Raw genomic sequence first — 17,366 nt, 5'->3', positions numbered from 1 at the left:
TAATTTTCCTGAAGTAAAAACTATATAGTTTTTAAACTTTTAAAACTGTACATTATAAAAAGAAAACTGTTCGAGTGATTTTTTTTTTTTTTTTTTTTTTACATGGGTGTCACCACTTATCAAGGCCCAGAGGCCACTCAAGGATAAGGGTTAATAGGTATACATTAGTCATTGTGATTTTAGCATAGTAAACAGTGGGAATTTTGTAACTTGGATTACTTGAAAAAGAAAACTGTTCGAATGATTTAAAATGAAAACAAAATAACAATGTAAATATATTGATAAGAAAAAAACAAAAACAAACGAAGTTTCCGTTTCAGGAACCCGAGTTTAATTTTATGTCGTAATCATTCAACTCGTTAGCGGTTTTATTCAGCGATTAGGGATAACCATACGACATATCTAATTACCAAAGCGATTTTTTTTAAATTTTTTTTTTTATTAAAACTAAACCTGTTTAGTTTTAATGAACCAATTTTTTTAAAGCCAACACTTTAGTTATTTTGAGAGCGTGCAACTGCACCCGAAAGGTTGATTAGGAAACTCCAAATCCTTTTATGACTCGGGGAAAAAAAAGGGCTTTTTATCGGCTTAAATGATAAACTAATGTTAAATATTAGTATTTGCCATCGATTCTGAAATAAAATGAAATCCTGACATTGTGATCATTTTTGCAGGTGTTATGTGCCAAATATTGAAATAAGAATGTTTAAATTCAATTATTGTAATTTAAGTCTTTAATTTTAAAGTCGATTTTATTTATAAAATATCTTTTTAGAAATCAATCTCAAAAACAATCTGAACAATAAATCTCTTTTGTTATGGCTAAGTTTTTGTCAAGGGTAGAAATTATAATAGACAAGTATTCATCCATGATGACATTTTACCGATTTCCTGGTTTACAGGTATTCTTGCTAAATTTCTTCGAAAGAATTGACATAAACAATACTTCAACTAAATACGTATATTTCATGCAATAATGACTTTTATTTCTTCTGACTTTTCCTAAACTAAACATAAAACATCGGTTAGGGTTAGTTTAACATTCTGTAAAAGTACCTTCTGTTTTTTTTTTTTTTTTTTTTTTTTTTTTGTACTTCTGCAGAGAAGGTAAAAAACCGATAAAAACTGGATATATTTTTCGTGTTTTTATTCAATTTAACATGTTTATTCAGCTCGAAAAGAATACAGTGTTTACCGATGTGTTGGAAAATTCAAGATGGCGTCTCACACATTCTTTAACACCGTAAGTTTGGGAAAAGGTGTTATAAATAAAAAACTATACAAAATACTATTAAAAACCCGCCGAATATATGTCAACCTATGTCACGGTAACATATATTGAGCGAGTTTTTAACAGTATTTTAACCGGTTTTTTATTTATTACACCTTTTTCCAAACTTACCGTGTTAAAGAGAGAATCGGCCGCCATCTTGAATTTTCCAATACATCGGTAAACACTGTATGCTTTTCGAGCTGATTAAACATGTTAAATTGAATAAAAACACGAAAAATTTGCCTTTGATAACATTTATTTGTTATATATTTGTTTTTTGGCAACTTATTCGAATCTAATTTAAGACCACGAGTGAAATGAGAAAAAGAAGTCAGCGGGTTTGGTTGCCATAACAACGTGACGGTAGTGAACGTGCGTGTGTGCGCGTATTTCGTGTAGTTTAGTTTCGCATAATAGTTTCGTATTTTTTTAATTTGTAAATAACAAGTTATTAAAAAATTAAACCCTTCCAAGATGGACAATAAATAAAGCCATAATATTTTATGGTAAAGGTAAGAGCGTAGAAACGATTGTTTTTTAGGAGATGTGATTATTGGATTAACCAATCAGAAATCGTCTGTGGCACACACATCTCTGTTTTTATAGATATATAGATTACTTTGTGAAAATAGTTCACAAATTACTTTGTGAAAATAGTTCATTAATTTTTAGGTTATTTAGAATCAAGACCATTATAATGTCTAATATATAAGGAAGAATCAATCAGATTCTCAAAGTTAAACTTAATGTTACAGCATTGTAGCTGATCTGTCAATATTTGATCCTAACTTTCAATTTCTTCAAATATAATCTATTTTTCCTAACTTTTCTTCACAACTTTAATAAAATAATAAAAATAAGTTTTGTTATTTCTTTTGCTAATTTTGCCATTAGGTGGCTAAGCAGAATTCAAGTGTTATCACATTTAATTATGCGCTAATATCGTTGGGAAAGGTTTTAGCCCAAAAGTTTTTCCAACTATAGGCAAAATGATAAAATTATATTCAATTAATACCACATATTTACATTAAATAACCTCAAAATAGATGAAAATGTTACTTGATATTTAATCTAATTGAATTTCCGTTTTCATTACAATTATTTTAGTTTTGTAAAAAATGATTTTAACTATTTCAAATCAAATTTATTGACAAAAAATGCAAAGTGCAAAAAGATTGAAGATATTTGCATCTACAATTTGAATATTCATCCAAGATGACTTGATGTGCTAGATGTTATCACAACATCCTCTGGTAGAGAAAGATATACAGACAGAGATTGCTTTCACATAATGATATGAAAGTGATGATTTTGTGGGTGCTGTGAAAGTCATGACTCGGCATTGAATGAAAAACTTGTAAAAGATGTAGTATTAAATTCCTGATGATGATAACATAGACCAGAATCAGTTCCCCTTGCATCCTCAGCTTTGTAACTTAGGAGTAATCATTTAAGAATTAGTGGCCATGATGTATGCTTTAAACAGTTGGTTTTTATTTTATGATTTTAGTGTCTGCATCACATTCTAGAAATTCACTTAAATTACAATAATATTCTCTGACAGAATAAGAAAATTTAGGATCAATTAATTTCTCCAAACATCTCACCAGCTACTCTGAAACAACTTGAACAACTACTGGAGAGAAACTTTAATATCTACTAGACACCGTCCTCGAATATCTAAGGTTTCTCTGTACAGGGGTTTGTTAGGACAACCTGGCATGTGGATACTTTTCCATACAAGTAAACCCTGACTAAATATTGAAAATCACAAAATATTTGACTTAAGATTTCCCTGGTATGGCTAACCCACACTGGCTTTTACGAAGAATAGTGTACCTTCTCCAAGTGATATTACCTTAAGTAACAATATAAAGCTAGATATTCCATCAGACTAAATGAATTCTTGTCCTGGAATCCAGTAAGACCAAAAGACCACAAGAAATATATACTATAACATATATAAATGGTCAATTGAGGAGAGGAAAATTATGTTAACTTTTTTACTGACTCGGTGTTTGAGATGTAAAGGAGAACTTTAATGGAATATTCGAATATCTATGTGTCTCTCATATAAAGATCAAGTGTTAGTCCTAGGAAATGGGGCTAACACTTGATTTTTGAAAAGTTTGACTGAATTTAAATGAAAGAAGAGAGAAACAACTGTGAAAATATCAAAATGTTTCATATTTTTATTACATTTTTTTCTTTGCTCATTTCTAATTCTTTAAGTTTCTAAATAGAATTTATTGTATTTGAGTTATTTAAAAATATAATTTCCATCTTCGAAAATTACTTGAAAATGATTTTGTATTGATTGTAAATAACTAAATTTTATGTATAATTTAACATTGCTATATTTAGCTTCGGTCTATTTTGCAAAACAACGTGAATTTCTGAAAGGTGGTTGCATAATGAGTAGTTTATAGTGAAGCAAACGTTGTGAAATCTCTAACTGCACTTCTCTTGACTTGGCATTGACTTGAATTCAAGATGATCATAAAATGCTGGTATATGTGTAATGTACATCCTTATCTTTTTTTAAGGCATTTATTTGCTATTTACGAAAATACTATATTTGTAAAACGGCAAACTACACTTAATTGCTTCAAACATAGCTGGGGGAGGGGTGGATATGCATTCATACCTTCCTCAAGTGCATTACAGAAAAGAGACTTTACAACAACTTCCATTTCTAACTTATGGCACCTGGTATTTCCAAATCGCCACCCCTACTGACTAGACTCAATATTAATTTTAGTGGACCAACAGGAGTCATTATTTCAACAAAATGCATTGTTATAACATTATAATATAGATAATATTTTCATAACAATATAAGGTTCTTCGTTACTGTATCGAAATTTGAAAATTGAAATATTGAATTTCAAGTGAAACCAATGGTATCTACTGAAATTGTCATGTCACAGTAATGAACATATCCAAAAATTACAAAAAAAAGTAGAAAATTAATTATTAATGAAAATAGTTTTCAAAGACAATTAGTGAAAATTGAGTTTTACAAAATAAAGAAAGAAATTGGAGAGTTCTAATTGTAACAAAAGGGAGGTAAATATTTAAAAAAAAAAAAACTGATAATCTTGGCCACTTTAGCAAACAATTTTCACTCACTGTTTCAAAAACTGTTTTCATTAATAATTCATTTTCTACCTTATCACTTTTCGTAATTGTTGGATATTTTCATTATTATGACATAACAATTCAGTATGTACCATTGGTTTGACTTGAAATTTGATATTTCATTTTTCAAATTTCGTTACAATAATGAAAAAGAACTCAATATAATATCGACAATATTTTTATAAGAATGTTACCAGGCCGCTTGGCCTTGCTCGGTTGTAATGATATTTTAATTCATGCAGATTTTGTTTTTATTATTATAGAGACTATTCTCTATTATTATATTGAACCTAATATATACAGGGTGGCACAATATAATTGTCACCCTAAAAAAGATGACATAATTTTATTTCTGTTTGATGAAAACCAGTTTTCTTGTTGCAGACCATCTACTAGTTGGCCAGTTGTGTACAAATCCCAATCATGTCTATCATGTCTGAAACTGGCACAATGTTCAACAAGCGAGATCGGAGATGCGCTGCTGTACAACTCAAGCTTTCTACCAATCCAAGTTATGACAATAGGACCATTGCCAACACCCTCAAAATAGTTCAATGCTTGAGGGCACAGCTCAACGAAGTTTATGGCTATGGTTTGGTGTGGTTTAAAGTGAGGGCAACATCATACCACCTCACATCTTTTAAGTCAGTTTGAAAGTCAACACCAAAGTGTACCTGGATGTGCTGAAGAGTGTGGTGATCCCCTGATGCAATCAAGTGGCCGCTGGCAGATCCTGGGTATGGTAGCAGGACTTGGCGCCAGTCCACAAGTCCAAAGAGACCCAGGCTTGGCTTCAGAAGGAGTGCTATGACTTTGTACCCATTTCTCACTGGCCCTGTCCTCCCCCGACCTGAACCTGCTGGACTACTTTGTTTGGTCATATGTCGAGAACATTACCAACATGACCTCCTACAATGCCAAAGCCAGCCTGTCCACCGAGTATTCACTGAGTATTCGTCAAGCTCCCACTAGCACTTGTGGAAAAGGCATGTTCCCAGTTCCGGACCCATATTGAGGCAGGCAGTGATTGAGGCTGAAGGTTGCTACATTGAATAGATATCAGCTCTACTACATAATCAAGTTACCTGAATTGATTTTTTTTTTCAATAAAAGTTTTAAAATAAATCTATAATATAGTTTTCTTTAGGGCAACAAATTTATCATTCCACCCTGTAGTAGTGAGATCAAAACTAAAAAATGTGTATAGGACTTGGGTGCCATCAAAGACAAGATTCAAGCAAGCAAGTATGCCCAGACAGTCCAGACTTTTATAATTATATAGATAATACGGACAATATTTTTATGACAATATTAAACACACAATATTTTTGTAACAATATAATTGTAGACAATATTTTTATGACCATATAATACAGACAATAATAACAGAATTATGTTCAAATAATTCAAATATCTATTTTTTTTTTTTTTTTTTTTTTTTTTTTTTTAGTATTGCCGTTCAACTTGTCCGTCTTGTTGGGTCAATTGGTTCCCTTCGTCCAGTTTTGGAATCGCTTTTTCATCGCATGTTGCTTTATCCACCCCCGCAACATCGACATGATGCTCTTAAGGGAATGAAAGTCGTAAGTTAACATTTTGTCAATTCATGACATTCCATGAATGTGAAAACAAAATAACTTGAATAAGTTCTGTGAATTGGTATTATTCAACTCGTGTAACATTCGAGGAGATAAAGATTTATTTTTGTATATGATGTTGATTTAGATAAATATTTTTCTAAGAAGAATAAAGTCGTGTTGATAATTAAACTGCAAATAATATTACATCGCAAATTAGGAGCTTTGGGAAGTCTGGAGTTACCATTATACACAGCTTTGTTCAGCTCAAAAGTTGTGGTAGTCATGGTATCTGCCTGAGCTTATGAGTTTAAAAAGAATCTGCTCTTTTCATATGACACCAAATATATAAACATGAAATATTTCCATCATGATTAACTTATTGAAGCAAACATAAATATTTGAAAATGCTACAAGCTTGAAGCATGAAAACACATTTTACATAAAAAATGACTGAATTTGACATTACTCTGAAAAGATTCACCTAGTAATTAAGATAAAATTGTTTGCAAGTTGATTAAGATAAAAAAATTTTTTTTTTTTTTTATTATTACATTTTCGCCCCAAACAAGGCACGTTGCCACTTTGATGTAGGGGGCTACTATCAGGGACATAAGCTACAGGGGTACTATGTAGGGAGTTGGGCAGCAAGATGTCGGTTCATGTTACACTTGAACTTCTGCATGTCAGTACGGTTGGGGAAGCAGGGACCCGGAGGGGAATTCCAAAGTCTAGCGGTTCTGAGGAAGAAACTACTGGAGTAGAAGGCTCTTTTTCATCTACGGATCTCTACTGTGAAGGGGTGGGATTTAACTGCTTGTCGGGTTTGTTGGGGGTATTTATGTCTAGGGGGGGGGGTGCTTGCAGTTCGTTAGAGCAAGCACCGTTAAAGTACTTGTAGAACAGGCAGAGAGGTGCTACATTTCGTCGATGGGACAGAGGCTGAAGTTTAGATGACAGTTCAGGACCTATCAGATTGGCGACTCTCTTTTGAACCTTGTCTAGGAGCGAGAGACTAGTAGCAGATGCACCAGTCCAAATATGACAACAATACTCCATACATGGGCAAATGGTGGCCTTATAGAGGTACAGGATACTTTCAGGTGTTAGTAGCTTTCTAGCACGGTAGAGAGAACCTACCTTCTATACAGTGGTCCTGGTAATACTCTCAATGTAATTGTTCCAACTCATGTTTCTTGTGAACGTTAGGCCGAGGAGTTTAAAAGATGTAATTTCAGATAAAGAGTCATTGGCCATTGCTATTGGTGGTAGAGAAGGCTTGTTGTAATTATTGAAGGAAACCAGTTTAGTCTTGGCACCATTGAATGTGACCATCCATTTTTGTCCCCATTCCACTACAGATTGGAGGTCATCCTCTAGTGTTTCTGCCATTTCTTTAGATATGAGTTCATTTGTTTTCCTGTCGTGTTTGTTATAGAGCGTGGTGTCATCAGCATATATACCCATCTTACAGATAATTTTATCAGGGAGGTCATTTATGAATATTAAGAATAATAGAGGTCCAAGGATAGACCCTTGAGGCACTCCCGCATTTATATCATATTGTTTAGATGTATGACTATCGAGGACAACCTGGATATTTCTCTTATCTAAGAAGGATTTAATTATGTTAAGTATTCTTCCAGTGATACCTTATGATCTGATTTTCCTGAGAAAACCTTCATGTCATACCCTGTCAAAAGCCTTAGATATATCTAGAGCTACTGCTCTACCCTCCCCCACTTTGTTCAGTGAATGGTATGTACGTTCAAAGATTACAGTTAGGATGTTTGCTGTGGAACACGCTTGCCTAAATCCATATTGTTGGTCAGTCAGAAGTTTAGCATCTGTAAGGTGATGGACTAGAACTTGATTAATTATTAATTAATTATGAACTCAAATATTTTGGCAAAAAGTGGGAGGAGGCTAATGGGGCGATAATTTACTGGGTCAATTCTTTCGACAGAATTCTTGAAAACTGGTATCACAGAAGCAGTTTTCCAGCAGGCAGGAAAGCAAGATTCATTAAGGCATTTGTTGTAAAGTTTGGAGAGAACTGGAGCTACTTCAGCATAGCACTTTTTTAATAGCACAGCCGGGATGAGATCAGGTCCACATGCTTTTGCAGTGTCAAGATTTCTTATGATAGCATGCACCTGAACAGGGGTGATTTTCAGATCGTTTAGTGTGGTGTCTGTCTGCAAAGGAAAATCAGGAAGGGGGTGGTTAGTAGGGTCCATTGTGGAGTTGGAGGTAATTGTTTGCAAGTTGATTAAAATAAAATTATTTGCAAGTTGATTTGATTGCTGGAAGTCAAGTTATAGATAGTATGAATTAATTAATGTTGCAGCTACTCATTATTGTTTTCTTATTTGATTATCAGCAAATATTAACAATTATTTAATTATTAACCAATAATATTTTGGCTTTTTTATACAAATCATACATAGATTTTACTTAACTTCCTTTCTAATAACCCAAAATAAACAAATAGAATAAATTAATTTAGAAGGCATATATTATAGAATTACTGTCATCCGGGCAACACTGGATCCTTAGCTTAACTTAGACATTGTCTTTTGTTTATTCTTTTTACTAATTTATAACAGATTATAACAAGTTATGTTTTATGCAAGGATAAAAAATATTTTTAATTACAATTGCAGCAAATATATTGTTATATAAACATATTTTCTATAAGTATATTTTTCTCTAACTATATTGTCGATTTAATATAAAATTATCATTTGTCAACCTGTATTCATATTATCATTTTAGTTGTTATAAATTTTGCTTAAATTAAATATTATTTTTGTTTAAAATTTATTTAATTCTTAGTTACTCAGTTCTCCTCGAGGTGTCTTGGACATTGCAGCTCCAACAGGCATAGAACCAGGCGGCAGCAAAAAACAATCAAATTGTAAATCTGATATGGCACTCATGAAATTGTAAGTAACATTTTGTTATTTAAAGTTTGAAAATGTTTACAATTTTGAAATTGATTTAGATTTTACTAGTTCTACCTTTCTGGCATTGTCCGAGATGCAATAAAATAATTTTAGTTTTAAATTTTTATTTGTTTGCACATTGTTAAACTTAAGGTAGACCACTCCTATTATATTATTCAGCTTAAAATGAGTTATACTCCTTATTTATATTTTTAGGTGATTATTTTTTTAATGTTTCATATTGGCACTTGTCTGGGCTGGACTAAGTAATTCTTATAATAAATTATAGCTAAATATATTACCTTGTCTGGGCTGGACTAAGTAATTCTTAATTACCTTGCCAATAACCTGGTACAACAATAGCATGAAAATTGGCTTGTCAGAAGTTTTATTTTGTTAGCTTAAATGGTGTTTGTATCTAACACTGAAAATTCGACAAAATAACTTTATATGTTAAACTTGAAAAGTTTTTTTTTTTATTTAAGGAAGGATTTATTTTTCATTTTGATTAATTTGTTCTTACACACTAAAATTTCATGACAAAAACTTCACACATTTATTACACTTCGATTTTTCTTTCTACGGTTTTACATATTACTGATATTTTGAGTTATGTCCCTTTAGTTGAAATGGTTTAAAAAGCTGACTTAATGCTTGTTGATTTTTGTAGATGCATTTACAGTTGAACAAAATCTTCCAAATAACAGAAGCCAGTTATTAATTCTGTTTGTCATTATATCGATGAAACAGCATTTTTTTTTCTTTTAATAGACATTTAGATAAACAGGCATTTATATAGAAAAGAAACAGGGTGAGTCACAGGAAATGGATGTTTTTAGAACGCTCCATGTTCTCTTTTACTAAGGGATAGGGGGTGAGTAAGGTAGTCTTTAAACCTGCTTAAGATGCTGTTTAGCTTATTATTTGTTTATCTTTTATGTTAATTTTTGTTTTAGTTAGTTATTGATTTTGAATTGCTTTTTTTTTTTTAAAAAGCATCCATTTCCTATGACTCATCCTATATATATATATACACACACACACACACACATATATATATATATATATATATTAGTGTTGTGCCGATGAATCGGAATTGGAATCGGGAATCGGTTAAATCGGTAATTTTCGGGGAATCGGAATCGGCATCGGAATCGGAAAAATTTGTGTATAATTTCCGATTCCAAAATCGATTCTTTGAATATTTTTCAAAAGTTAATTTTCAATTGCTTGTACCGATTATAAATATTTATTTCTCTTAAACTATTAGTAAAACTAAACTCTATAGATCTACGTACTCGTTATAGAATGAAGTTCTCATAACAAAATCACGTAATTTCATTAAATAGTTTTTGTTTTACGCTCCCTTGACTAATTATCGCAGTTTTTTTAGGAAGATTCCGAATTTCCCAAATCGTTTTTACGGCATAAAATAAAAACTATTTGATGAAATTACGTGATTTTTTTATGAGAACTTCATTCCATAACGAGTACGTAGAATATATATATTTTTTTATTTTTCGTTTTTTAACATAGTGTAAACTGCACAAGCACCCGTTTTTAATACGTGAAGACAGTTAAGAGCTTCATCCTAGATCTAAAAATAATTTGGTTTTTAGTGGGTTTACAAATATCGTCCAAAAGTAGAATTTCAATGAGGGGGAACTTTTAAATGTAAATATAATTTCTTTTTCAATCTGAAAAATTTCTAAATGTTTTCTCTTTATCTATTTTATCCAGACTTTGATAAATTCATTGTGAGATATTCATGTATATTTTTAACTTTTCCGAAACCCGAGAAAAATGCGACGGTGTCAGACAATGTGGCTCCAGGAAAATAAAATAAAACTCTATTCGTTTGAAATCTTTTCATATTAAACTCCTTGAGAAATTTGGCAAGTGGGTGTGAAAAAGTATTGTTGTCGAAACCAACGGCATCGAAGGTGTTAATTACCCCATAATACTTTCAACTCAACTTTTGAGTGAGATTGGCGGGCTTCAGCGAGGCCTCCGTGATATATATATATATATATATATATATATATATATATATATTAGTCATTTTTCTGAAATATATTAGTCATTTTTCTGAAAACTTTTGAAAATTTTTTTTTCACTCAAAATTGTTTTTTTATCAGTTATGTATCACTTTTTTTATCACTTTATTCGATCCCCCCTCCTCACATAGAGGGGGACCATGCATGCACGGCTTGTTATATTTGTCAATACCGATTGCCGAGTGAGGGAGCAGCAAACATACCGACAAAACCCAACACTTTTATATTCTACTTTTCATTTAATTAGCAATAATGTTTGATATTATTTTTCTGGGCAAAATATTTCTTTAATTTTAGACAATTCTTTCGCTACTTTGAAAATAAACTGCATTCTTCTAAAGGTTACCTAGCGAATTTTCGCAAAGTTTCAATTTTTGTTTTGTTTATTTTACGCATATAAAATAAGTTTAGATCTTCTTTAGTTTTACTAATAGTTTAAAAGAAAGAAATATTTATAATCGGTACAAACAATTGAAAATGAACTTTTTAAAAATATTAAAAGAATCGATTTGGGAATCGGAAATTAGGCACAAATTTTTCCGATTCCAATACCGATTCCGATACCCCCAAAATTACCGATTTATCCGATTCCCGATTCCGATTAATCGACAGAACACTAATATAAAACGATTAGGAATTTAAAATAGACGGTCAGTTTCACAAATAAATATAACGTAACATGAGCTGTAGTGTGTTACCAATTTTAAATTATGTGCGCTTATTGGGGATAGGGTGTCTACTTTTTAAGCGATTACACATGGTTTTACAACGTTGCAAACCGAACTTAATTTAGTGGGAAACACTTTAGTTAATATCCATAAAGAATTAGGATGGCCAGAAATGATGATCATTTTACGTTAAATTTATATTCGAAACTGATCTTACATTCTAAATTCTAATGATCGCTTTTCTTTCTGCCAATTAAAAAAATGTTCTAACACGTAATCTATAAAAGTAATATTTCATTTTGGAATAGGGATTTAGCTGCGAGAGAAAGCACAGAAAGCTCACGCAATCTCACGTTAAAAATGGTTTTCATAATAGTAATATTATTATTTAGAAATTCGTTCGTAACAATGAGATGTGGCTTTGCTAAGTGGCGTTGTTAAATATATTGTTCTTACATCGTTTTCTTATTTTGCCTACCAATCTTCGAATATTTTCCACTATTCATGTAAGTAGCATGTTATACAGTAAATACGAACTGCTACAATATAGCTTTGTTTTAAAATCAAAATAAATGTTTTGTTGTGTTACAATTTTTAATCAATTACAAGGCAAACATTTGAGATAAAATATACGCGGACATTAACCAGGGGTTTATGTAATAATTTGAAAATTTACGAAAAAACAAACAAAAAAAATCTCTAATTAAATATGTATAAATTTTACAGGAATCGGAATCGGGAATCGGATCGGAATCGGAAATTTTGAACGGAATCGGAATCGGAATCGGGAAAAATTTTGGCATCGTCCCATCACTAATATATATATATATATATACAGCTTTTCAAGAATTATACCTGTTTATTGACTGACCATTTTATATTCATCAAAATATTTAAAAATAATTTCTGTTTCTTCATGCCTTTTTTTGTTAACATTTTTCAAGTTCATTCATGTACTTTCTACAAATCCGTTTCAAAAAAACTTTTTAAAAAATTTTCTTTCAGAATTGTTGATGGCATTCAAGAATGCTGCCATTGCAATGATTCGGCTGTGTGCATTACGAGTGTAGAATGCATCACACTTTTGTTGCGTACATTGGAGAGACTCTGCCGAGGTGTGGGAATTCCAGACGATGTTGTACGAGAGATCAATCGAAAGTATAAACCTACATCCATGTCAGGTTAGAACAAATTTTTCAATCAACATTGATGCATATAAAATTAAAAAAATTGTCGACAATGGCCTGAGTTCATTTTTAGTGAATAGTGTCCAAAGGTCTTTCTACTAACATTCCTCCTCCTCCTCCTCCTCCTCCTCCTCCTCCTCCTAATTCAAATTGAAAAGTAAAATCATGAAATTGTTACTAACAAATTGTAATAAATTTTTAATCAAATTCCTTTTCTTTACACATTTGTTCTTATATTTAATTCCACTTGAATCTTAACATTACTTTTCCACTCCTGATGATTGTTAGTTTGAAGACAATTTTATTCAAGAAACTTTTATTGTAGATATATATATTGATGAATGCAGTATTTTGCAGCTGTTTGGGTTATTGTATCACTTTCATAAATATTCTTGAGAAAGGTATGAACCCATCTATCCTCTTCCATCAATAGATTAAATAAACTCAAGTCTTGATAAAGCAATTTGTCTAGAAGAAAGAACATTTTGAATTTAGATCAGTTGTGATAATATCAATAGCCTACTATTCTTATCAAACTCCATGAATAATTGCTTAGAGACATGGATGCCAACCTTCTTGTGAAGAAGAGAACACTACAAATTTTTTTTTATTCATTGATAATATTGTCACTAAATAAAAACAAAAACTGAGTTCAAATACTAATATTTTTCTATTTATTTTTTTTCCAAACAAATTTAATATGCAACCATTGTTTTCCAAATGAAAATCAAATCATGGTGATAAAAGTGTATAATTAACCAAGGAACTTTTGCAGAGTTAAGCTATCCTAATAAAATAAATTATTTAAATATGTAGTGAGAGTAATGTTTAAAAATATTAATGAATTTTTTCTAAATATGACCGTGTTTGACATATAATAACTGAAACGACTTCTATGGTTTTACTTTCCAAGTGAAGTCATATTAGTTTTAATTACTCATGTCTTGATTGCGAGTTTGAATTCTGAAAGAAGTGAACAATTTCAATATTTATTAGTTGCTGAGGCCACCATCATCCATTACCGCCGCCTCTACTGGGCAGAGCATATCCACAGAATGGATTCATCCAGGCTCTCCAAGAATATACTCTATGGCAAGCTTATCAATTGGACCAGACTATGAAGAGCCCGAAAATATGCTATAAAGACCAGCTGATGTGCACTCAACAACATAGACCCATCCTTGTGGGAACAAACTGCTAAGGACTGGAACATGTGAAAGAAGACAACATGTCATGGCATCACAAACTTTGAAGACAATAAGAGGAAAAACCGAAGTGCAAGATGATGAAGGAGGAGAAGGAAGTGAACAACTTCTTCCTACCCTTCCTAGTAAACATTGTCCGCATCTCTTCCACCATATATTAGGTTTTCGAAATCATACTATTCATGGACATTAATAAAGAAGAGAGCAGACAAACAACAGAACCTGATGTTCAGACATGAATGGGAGCTGCTGCCACCATTGAAATAATTTAAAAATAATACTAAACAAAAGCAATATCATTGGGAAATGTATGAACATGCTTCTGAAACTATAGGTAAAGTAGCAACTTGTATTCCAGCAATAGTTTCTAATAAGTATTAGATATAGATTATAGGCATTAAATAACCTAAACAAATAAATCAAACATTATCCCCGATTAAAGATGTTTGCAAATATTTGAATCTTATAAATGTGATACCCAGGTACCATCGAATTGTTCTGTTCTTCATAAAGAGATATTTGTTTTTATTTTTTAATTTAAAAAAAATTTTTTTGCATATTATTTAGATTATTTGGACTACTGTTCTCATCTTGAGTGCTATTTTCACAATGTTTCAGTGAATGTAACTTCCAAACATCTTAAGGTGTATCTTATTGAACTCTGGAATTTTCCTGTTGAACTTGGTACTCTGCACAGAATTTCAAACAGAACCTTTTATTTAATCCACGGAGTTAACATGCTATTATTCTGTCAGCCATGACTGGGTAGAAGTGCTATAGAAGTGCTAAGTAATTCGAAATTGTATATTGAGTGTGGTCAGCACTGAGGATTGAACCTTCAACCTCCAGAAGAGTATAACTTACAACTGAATTTTAGCAAGTACTTTATCCACTACAGTTCCTTGCGGACTATTCCAGTATGAATTTTAAGAGCCTTAAATCTATTTTTGTTTTTAGATGTACTTATCACTATAGATCTCTACTTATTACTTCAGATTAGTAATATATATATAATTATGACTTTTACCTATTTTATAATTAATGGCCTCCATATTGTTAAATTCTATACTAGTTCTGCTTAGTAGGTGATTGCATTGCTTCTTTATTCACTATTATTTTATTTTATTTTTATTTTTTTTTTTTTCAGATTTTTAATTAATCTTTTTTCTTTCTTTTAAACTTTTTAACTTTTTTTTCTCAGATGAAAGCAAAAATTCACTTTCGGGTGAACAAAATATGAATTTGAGTTTTGAAGCAGAAGTCGACAACTGTGACGAAAATGCTGAAGATAATGTTGCGATTGTTGTTGACAATCCTGAACAAGAAAGCAGCCTTAAAGTAGAAGATGTGCGAAACAGTAATGTTCCTGATGAAGGAGCATCTGATGTAGACAAGGAGGAAGATACCTACAGCAATAGTTCCGTCGTGAGTAGTGAATATGTTATGGATACTTCTCCAACTAAAACATTGGATGGTACGATTCAGCAATCAGAAGAGGATGAAGAACAAAACACCAAAGATAAAGCCATTTCAAGCAGAGCCTTTCTTTCTGCAAAATGTGATGCTGCCGAGAGAGCCAATGCTCAAGAATTCATCGATAGACTATCTAAACTTTTACCGCGTCTTTTCAACATCATGTCCATTTGTCAGATGGATAACACACTTCAGGAATTTGCCTCTAAATTCTGCTCAGGTAAGTTCAAATTGTGTTGATGATTTTTATTTTATTTTTTTTTTTTTACACCCTAAACAAGGCATATTACCACTTGGAACATAAGGGCCTACTAACAAGGGACTGTGAGGAGTTGAACAATGAGATGTCTATTCACATTACATTTAAACTTCTGCAGGTTATTACAGTCAGTGAAGTAGGAAACAGGGAGGGAATTTCAAAGTCTAGCAGTGCAAGGGGAAAAACTATTAGAACAGAAGGCTTTCTGGCATCTAGGAATGTGACCTCAACAGTATAGAGGTGGGATTTTGCTGCTGGTCGGGTTAGTCAGGAGTATCTACGTCAAGAAGTCATAAGTGCTATGAGCTCATCAGAGCACATTTTATTAAAGTATTTGTAAAACAGGCACAGAGATGTGACATCGCCGCAATGAGACAGAGGTTGGAGCTTGGTTGATAGTGTGGGACTTATTAGATTGGAGACTCTTTTTCTTTTTAACTCTAGTAAAATTGGACCTTCAACTGGACTGTTCACTTCTTTGGTTTTAGCATATTCAACATTACAGGATACCTGACTTACACTTTTGAAACTTGTGTGGAAATGGTTAAGGTTAGGCAATATTTAATGGTATGAGCTGTGGATTCAACTGGGCATGTTCAAGTACTGCCATGGCCATCATATCATTTTCGCTAATACCCCTGTGATAGGTATGAAGGTATATGTCCTCTCTTTAGCTACAGATTAAATAATAGGATAGACTAGACTATCAAACTGTGATAAGGCAACCAGTCTGACAAAATAAATAACACCGATTGTGGTAGTTCTGAGGGTATGACTTGTATCAGCATCTGTGAAAAACTGTAATGGAAACCAGAATTGCTTGAAAAGACATGATTGCCAGCCTCCATTATGGAAATGAAATTAAAAAGAGGAAATTAGTAATAATTGAACAACAGAACAACATTCAAAGTTTTATGATAATTACATAAAACATTCACTCTATTACAACATCCAATCAGAAAAGAGATAAATAAGGCAACATTTTTTATTTAGTTACTTTACTGACTTGCTTTAATTGTAATTAGATTGACACATTTTCAGAACATCTGATGGTGATATTTCAAATTCAGTCAAAATAAATCTAACATAAAATGTCTTATAGCAGAAAGAAATAGATTATTCTTCTCTGATGAAATCTGCATGACTGATAAAGAATGAAGTTGCATACACTGGCATAACAGGCAAGATTTTAGCACACAGTATTATTATAATTATTTTTTGTTTTATTATCTGAAGTGTTCCTGGTTTAGGACAACAAAATTAAAGAAATAAAAAACAAAAAGAATTTGTCTTTGCAAGCCAACAACCGCCGAGTTTGAGATCACCACTGTCACCAACCTTCGTCTGTCTGCCTCTCCCCGACCTAACCTGCCAACTCCTTTTATACATGTCCCTTGTGTGATTCCGCGTGACTTCTACCAGAGCACACCTTTTAAAACTATGGGTGCCATCTTGATTTCTCTCTCTCTTTTGCCTAACCTCACCCAACACACACGCGGTAAGACCTCTGTTCGTTTGATCTGTTTTTCCCTTTCTTTTTCTCCTTTCCTTCTGCTAACTTTAAACAACATGCCT

At 32.1% G+C, this 17,366-nt stretch overlaps 1 protein-coding gene across 1 annotated transcript in view; it reads left to right on the top strand.

Moving 5' to 3' along the window:
• Positions 1–17,366, top strand: part of LOC145291392 (brefeldin A-inhibited guanine nucleotide-exchange protein 3-like) — a 230,040-nt gene that overhangs the window by 85,117 nt on the left and 127,557 nt on the right. The window contains exons 10-13 of the mRNA XM_080137186.1: positions 5,868–6,000; positions 8,833–8,942; positions 12,673–12,848; positions 15,261–15,752. Of these exons, the coding sequence (XP_079993312.1) occupies positions 5,868–6,000; positions 8,833–8,942; positions 12,673–12,848; positions 15,261–15,752 (911 nt within the window). The remainder of the gene's footprint in view (positions 1–5,867; positions 6,001–8,832; positions 8,943–12,672; positions 12,849–15,260; positions 15,753–17,366) is intronic.

The sequence above is a fragment of the Euprymna scolopes genome, chromosome 12 (assembly GCF_053919585.1).
Source record: "Euprymna scolopes isolate OS-2025 chromosome 12, ASM5391958v1, whole genome shotgun sequence".
NCBI classification, from domain to species: Eukaryota; Metazoa; Mollusca; class Cephalopoda; order Sepiida; family Sepiolidae; genus Euprymna; species Euprymna scolopes.
Note: the sequence above shows the minus strand (reverse complement) of the source record. Positions and strands in the feature narration are given on the sequence as shown.